The 7,746-nt window shown below is 41.4% G+C and overlaps 1 protein-coding gene across 1 annotated transcript; it reads right to left on the reverse strand.

Moving 5' to 3' along the window:
- Positions 1–404: 404 nt before the first annotated feature.
- On the reverse strand, positions 405–5,152 carry pcare1 (photoreceptor cilium actin regulator 1). Its single transcript, XM_073465564.1, has 2 exons — positions 1,797–5,152; positions 405–528 (listed from the first exon to the last, which is right to left on the reverse strand). Exons 1-2 carry the CDS (start codon positions 5,150–5,152, stop codon positions 405–407), a joined length of 3,480 nt encoding a protein of 1,159 aa, XP_073321665.1.
- Positions 5,153–7,746: the final 2,594 nt, after the last annotated feature.

Raw genomic sequence — 7,746 nt, forward strand, 5'->3', positions numbered from 1 at the left:
CAAGAAACTACACAGTATAATAAATATGTAACCTCTGAATGTTCTACATTCATAAATCAGTAATCAGTAATGTTATGAAGTCAGGTGCTGGGAGAGTTCCATAAATTGTAAACACGAAATAATATGTATTTCTCCCTGAGAAACATATAATGCATGAACAAAATTCAGCAGCGTGCTTATGCACAGACAATATATGTAAAAGTATGAATACAAAGATGCACATCCACTCCAATAAATAAAAACGTTTTTCCCCACACTTGATTATAAACACTGTGGAGGTGTGTTACTGTGGCAGAATGGGTAGAATTAGCTCTACCTCACTGCCCAGTGGAATAAACATCACTATGTTAAATCCTTGGTAAGGCCTCCTAATCCATAATCCCACTGGTCCTCCATTGGCCCCTTTAGTCCCTGTGCAAAGCCTGTCCAACAACACACAGGTCCGGGTGTGACGCAGAGCGTGGTGTAGCTCTGAGGTCTGATTGGCTACCCCATAATTCATCATCCCTGGTTGGTTCGTCATCCAGTCTGTAGAAGTGAATGAAGAATGTTGTAATTAGCAATTAGGGAAGTGGGCCAGGTGGGTTTGTGTCAGGTATAAACAGGAAAGGGGCCATAAGCGTGTAAAGTGGCTGATGTAAGAGTTCACTCAGTTTCTCTATAAGAAAGCATGCAAGGCCAGACAGGTGCAAACCACCCTGAAATTACACTTTTCACTATTAGACTATTGTGATAAAAATAGCCCTTGGTAAACTCAACATTTAAACTTAATGAAGCATTCAATACAGAAATAGCAAGAAAAATACATATTAGAGAGAGTTAAACATAAATTAAATACTGTTATACTTTCAAGCTGATGTCTCTATATGTCAAATATCGTTTTTTTTATCCCCAAAGTACTCTAGTAATCTTGTGAGCATGTCATCTTTAAGTCTAAGTTGGGCTAGCATAATAGATCATTGAATGGAGCACTGTAAAATAAATAAATAGATACTTAAACAAGATACTGTGTTTGAGGTAACTACATATGATTATTTCAGACACAGTTATATCTTAGTAGACATAGTCATGTTGTGAAGTTATTATATTGTGTACATACAGAGGCTGGGTAATCAGGTTCATGCAATAATATTGTGTATTTTCAACATTTTCTGTCACCTTCAAAGCTTATTGCAGTAGAGGTTGATACTAATGTTTATTAAGAATGAAATATGTCTGCTTTGGTAATTCTTACATAAATAAATGTATGACTAAAAACCCAAACAGTATTTGCATCAGCTATGTTAAGGGTAAGTCAGTGAGCTTACAGTTGGTAATACGTATTTAATGGGTCCCTCACTTTCCTTCAAATTCAGAAATGTTCCTGGTAATTTTCTTAGAAAAGGAGCTGGATATTTCCTGGAATGAGTTGCTGTAATTTAGGAGATAAATTGGTACAGTTGATAGCTAATCCATGCTAACAAAAAACAGATAGACATATAAACACCTGGCTAACCTGGTATTAGTTCCAGCTAAAATAGGTGTCTTCAGAGTCACATTTTGCCATTATGATGCACACGCACACACTCACAAGGATAAAACTTTACCAGCCAATGCTGGTTGGGGCTGGTAATTAAATATTTTTTTTGAGAATTTGAGAACCCTTGCATACCAAAATGTCAGCATATCATTAAAACATTAAAAGGAATTTGGTATTAAATTTAAGTACCTGTAGGATAAACCTTTACCGAATACCTAATTGTAAGCCATATTTAAGGATTTAAGATGTGTAACATAGAAACATGTTAAACACTTACCCCTTTGAATATATTGCTGGCTCACTTCCACAAGTCTCAGCTACTGAAATGCTAGTTGATGTTGGTGGAAGACTTAGACTTGGCCTTCGGTCTGAATGGCTACGTCGGATGAAGGGTCGAGGTCCTTGAAAAGATACAGGAAACCTCCCACGACTCCCCCAAGACCGTGAGAGAAAAGAGACCCCTGTTGACGTCCAAGCTTGAGGGGGTCGGGGAACTGGACAAGGTTGGGCCTCAAACAGGGATGGAGATGCAGGGCAAAAGACTGAACGTGCATTAGTAATCGTCCGAGCACTAGATGATTCTTCACTACTGTTCTCCCTTGACCATCTTTGCACTTTTGGAGAGGCTGGTGGAGACGGTGCTTTGAAAGGGTAGGAGGAGGATGGATTTGAGTTAGAAATATTCTGCTTTGCAACAGGTGGACTGGGGAGTCTCCGCTGAACTGCTGGCGGTGTGGGGACTTTCCTGGTAACAGGGGGACTAGCTGAAGAGGTCGGAGAAGGTTGCCTTTTGAAGTTGTGGGGACTGGGAAGTCTTCGATGTAGACTGCTGTGTGGTGGTGTAGAAGGTGTGGATGGTAACATCCGTCCCCTTGAGGTGGGTGGGGTGGCAGGGGGTTGGCTGCTAACTTTTGAAGGAGGCACTGTCGACACTGTAGTGTTAGGTCCAGGCACTGAAAGGTTACCACCATCTTGAGTATCAGCTGATTCTTCTCGACTGGCAGATGGATTTGTTGCTACATAACTTTTTAACGATTTCTCTGAGTCTGAAGAGTGTTTTAAGTGTATGATCTTTCTCGCTTGCAGGTTCAAGGAATCATTTTCCTCTCCTGGGTCTACCTCCAGTTGAACACCTGATGCACTGGCTTTTGAGTGAGCAGATGGGTCTTTTTGATCAGCTTTAGCAAGGGAAATAACCTTGGATGTCTGCGGGAAGCCTCCTTTACTTGGCAGCACTGTCACTGACTGAACTGAGGCCCTCAGTCGTTGCGATAATGCAGCCTTTTTTAATACAGGTGATTTTCTGACTTTTGTAGCCCCTTCATCTGCTACACTATTTGAAAGACTCTGGGCACTTTCAAAGGAATTGTCCATTAATACTTCCGGAGGAGGCGGAGGAAGACTATCTAGATCAAAAAAATCATTTTTCTCCAATGAAGAGGATTCAGGTCTACAACTGGTTAACCCAGCACTAAGCACAGCTTCTACATTTCCTAAACCAGGTAACACAGGCACACCACACTTCTGTACTCCTCTCAGAGGCCCCAGAACTTTAGGACCATCTAGATCCTCAATTCCCTGACTGAAGGTGTCAATCAGTTTTTTGACCGAGTTCCGCCCTCTGTAAAGGCCTGAAGATGGTCGTGGTGATAAAGGAGGGCTCGGGGGTGGGGTGGCTTTAATAGGACCCTTGGATGTGTTCATGCTCTTTGATTTATCTTCTTCGACATCACTGGTTACAGCCTGTTTTTTGTCTTTAAGTGGTTGGGGATTGCTGTTCTTGCCTAATGAAGGATGTTTGCGATTTATTGCTGGAGACTGTGCTGGTGACGTTACTTGATTTTGTTTAGGTGGTGCAGTCCTTATGTTTCCACCTGCCTTGGTTTTACTCATCCTCTGCAACCTCTGGTTTAAATCCTTCTGGGTTCTGTCTAGTTCAAGCAGAGTAGGATCTTCGCCTTTGCTCCGAAGGGATTCTGCTGACCGGGAACGACGTTCCATAACCCCTGGGGTCTTTTTTGCCACTGCCTTCCGAATAGGTGCTGCTGTTTGAGGCCTCCTTGGCGATCGTTCCTCCTCATCCGTCCACTGGCGCCTACTGGTTTTCGGACTGCCAGCTACCTTTGTTTTGGCACTAGAGTTCTGTGATTGGACAAACTGTATCCTACCACTTATAGCATTTTTCATTTTGAGAGTCATTTCTACATTTTTAGGATTCTCTATGCGCTTTGGGGGTAGGCGGTGTGGGCGTTGTTCACTGTCAGGTGAAGAATTTGATCGTTTTATAAACCCTACTCGCACAGCTCCCATGCCTCTATCCACCTCCTCATCCTCATCATTGTGATCGTCTTCCCCATCATCTAAGGAGACTGATCCTAGTACTGAGTCTCTTTGGTCATTAGGCATTATGGTACATGTAGAACCTAATGAGTTGAGTGAGGTGAGAGAGACACTTGGACTTATTTTTCTTCTAAGCTTTTGCCTTGACACTCCTTGCCTTATGTTCATGGAGGTGTATCCCATAGGACTGACAGGAGTAGTTCTATTGGTCCCACTAGACTCACAACTCTCTCGTCTATGGCGTCTTTCAGATCCAGCAAGAGATTCATTCTCAGCCCCAATACCACTGTCCTCACTAAAGAGAGCAGAATCCTCAGGCCCTGGCTTGCGCAGAGAGGCGAGCTCAATGCGAGATAAGAGTTGCATTAGCCTAGTCTCTACTGCACGTTTGACTTTTAGTTTCTCCTCTAAAACTTCTGAGACAGAGGCAAAGTACTCCACTGCCTCTTCTAAAGCAGAGTCCCCAATTCCACCAACAGTCTGACTCACATTTCGCATTCTCTGTGTGGTGTACTGAAGCAGCTGCTGCAACAAATCCGGAGGGGGCTCAACATTAGCACAGCCAGACTTCAGAGGTGTGGAAGATGAGAGGTTTTTCATTTGACTTGGCCAAGCGAGATGCTCTCCATTTTCTTTTAAAACTTTTTCTCCCTCATCTGCAATCTCTTCCAGTCCATGAATTATTTCCTCATAGCGTAGAGCCATAAATGCAACCATAGGCTGCACAGAAACCTGTGTTTGGGTTGCTTGTTCCAAAAGTCCAAGTAGTATGTCATATTTGGTTATGCTGGGATTCAAAAAGGCATAAGCAGCTTGGTGAGCTTTTACCAAAGGTTCTGGGAAATCCACTTTCTGTTCTGTAGCTGGTTTTTCGTTGTCCTTGTCTTTCTTTTTTAGCACTTTAATACCTCTTGTATTTTTCTTAGGTTTCCTGCTAGGCTTTTTTTCCGTCACATCCTGCTTGTCAATGTTTTTCTCTTTCCTCTGTGAAACTGTGTTGTTGTCCTTTCCTTGACTTCCCAATTTATCTGTGTTTACCACTTCAGGACCTAGCTCAGTCACAGATCTCTTTTTTTGTGGTGACATATGAGCCTCTCTCTGAAATACCTGGGTTTGTCCGACTGCCTTCCTTTCGTTTGTATCCCCATCTGTCCTTCCAGTTGAATTACAATTATCTCCATTATCAAAGTGGGAATCTCTGGGGCTTTCTTGAGGTGCAGGGGGCAGCATTCTCCCCTTCCTCATGGGACCCAAAGTCCCAAAATTGTTACCTTTGGATGGTGAGCAGCCCATTTCCGATGTTTTCAAATACAAGCAGATTTTTCTCTCTTCTTAGAGACACCAGCACAGCATTGCAGAGAAATATGCAAAGAATAGCCAAGGTCCTTAGCCACCTGCTGTATCTGTCATTTTCAGATGGCTGAGGTTGTTGAGTCTGATAAGATCCCTTCCAACGATGATGCAACCAAAACAAAATATTGACAAATCCATTTCACAAATCCCTCCCACCTGTCATTGATAGGCAAAATAAATCCACAGATTGATGGTCATTTCAACAAATATTTTGTTGAATCCTGCTCTGAAACACATCCTTCTGTACCTTTCGAAGGACAAGCAGCTGAGAGGATTAGTGAGGCTTTCAGTGAACTTCTCAGCATGCACATATGTCACGTTAAAGCATATAAAACTCACCTACTCGTAAGACCATAAGCTCATTTGGGTAATGCGGGCTGGCCTCAGGTGGCTTTTTATAGCCTGCAAAACAATATCTCCCTAATTAGCCCCGTACAGCCATTTCCATTGTAAAACAAAACAAAACAAACAAAAGAAACAGTTTACAAAAAGGTTAAAGTGTTTCTTTTTAACTGTATTATTTGTAGTTGCAGTTGTACACAGATAACACACACTAATAGTTTTATATCAACTATTATTCCTGTATTAGAGGTTTTCTGTATCAGCAATATGATACAGAAAATGTTAATAAGCACCAATAATGTTTCCATTACACATAACATCTAAAAACAGGCTTAGATACCTTTGTCATACAGTTGTAAGTTATTTTGGCACTTTGCTGATCTTCTTTAAACCTCTATATCTAGCATCAGTTCACTGGAACAGTGAGGCAAGCTTTAAAATAACTTGAACTACCTCTGACCTGCTGTAATAAAAGATCAGTCTTTCCTATCAGGCTTTTCCTTTTAATTTTGCTGAGAAAATAACACAATGCAGCCTAATGAAAAGAAATTAACTATATACTATATTAACTAAAATGATTTGCAGGTGAAAACATTTAAAATCCCTCCATTTGTTTACTCTTTGAAGACTTAATTCTGGTCATATGTCAGCCCTGTCACACATATGTAGCCTATAAATTAGTACAAACTGAATCTGTATAGTATGACAGAGGCCTCAGTGTACCTTTGACTTTTGCCTCACTCCTGGGTTCAGATCATAGCATGACTACAAGTCCAAAAATTACTTTTAGCCTTATCTATGCCCTCTACAAAAAGTTTTTGTCAGCATGTACTCATTTAAACTACAGTAATTGTTTTGCAATTGCATTCCTTTGTCTATAATGTTTATTTTGTTTCTGACTCTGTGAATTTAATGCATTATTGTTTTACAATAATAATTGAAAGAACTAGCTGGTTTAAGCCTAACTTTACCAATCTGTATAAGACAGCTGCTTTACACATCAAATATTCACAATCACCTGGGTTGTCTGGCTTATTATTCTATGCAATATAGCCTTTAAAGTTAGGTTACTGAAAATAACATAAGTCAGATTAGGCTATATTCATTTATTTAGGCTATTTATTTCTTGCACATGACACAACCGTGTAGCCTAGACTATGAAGTCAAACATAACTGGTAGTGAAAATATGATTCTTTTTTTTTTGGCCTATTCTTTACTGGGTTTTATCCTTTATCCTTATGTAGCACCCCATTGCCACGGACCACCTGTTCCAATGCCCTTTAAGGCAGATATAGACAACAGCAGCATAGGATTGCAAATGTAAATCTTTTATTCAGAAAAGGTGGCTCAAAGCAAAAAGAGACAGGTCGGTTCCCATTTTCCTTCACCCAGTACAAGTGGGACTGATACAAAAAAAAGAAAAATACTTAAATCAAAACAGCAAACAAAAATAAATATCACCAAGGCAGTGGCTCACTAACTGCAAACCAAACCAAACATCATTAATCCCATACAAAACAACATAATATGTTTGGAAAAAAAACACAATAGAAAATATAATTAATATATTAAACCCACCAACGATACAGCAGATTCCCAGTCAGATTTCCCACAAAAAATCTCAAGCAGGCGGTCTGCCAACACAACCTGCCGCACAAAGGCAAGACGCCTCCCTGACACTGGGACTTCCTAAAAACAGATTAATTCATTTAAATCTTATGAAGCGCACCCAGGATGCCACAACATTATCGCATGCAGTTAACTTCTACTCAGAAAGCGATACTCACCACCGTCCCAGTCAGCCACTCTATTCACCCACAGAGCACACAACAGGCAGCGTGTCAGCCCTCCGCAGAAAAGCCAAAGCCGAGAAATGCCTGCATGGGTTGCCAACAGGTGCCTTATCGCGTAATCAGCCCATCCATACTGATTCACAGGTCCGACTAGACCACACACCTGTGTCAGTTCCACCCGGCTACGGTATGTACATGCGAGTGTGTGTGAACAACATACCCGGATGAAGAGTTAGCAGCAGTTAAACACCGTGGGTCAAATAAAATAATGCGTCAATTCCACCCGGCTATATCTACCGCCCCATTCCCTAATCAGTGTACCACTGATGCAACTCCCTAGGCCCTAAATCTATTCCCTCCAGACCCTCAGCTAGGCCTGAAAAAACCTCCTTCAGCAC

This window comes from Pagrus major, chromosome 5 (assembly GCF_040436345.1).
Source record: "Pagrus major chromosome 5, Pma_NU_1.0".
In the NCBI taxonomy this organism is placed as follows: domain Eukaryota; kingdom Metazoa; phylum Chordata; class Actinopteri; order Spariformes; family Sparidae; genus Pagrus; species Pagrus major.

Coding starts and splice junctions, on each gene's coding strand:
- pcare1 (XM_073465564.1), bottom strand. CDS start 5,152: ATGGGCTGCTCACCATCCAAAGGTAACAATTTTGGGACTTTGGGTCCC. Junction 529..1,796: donor CCAGCAATATATTCAAAGGG/GTAAGTGTTTAA, acceptor TCACTTCTACAG/ACTGGATGACGAACCAACCA.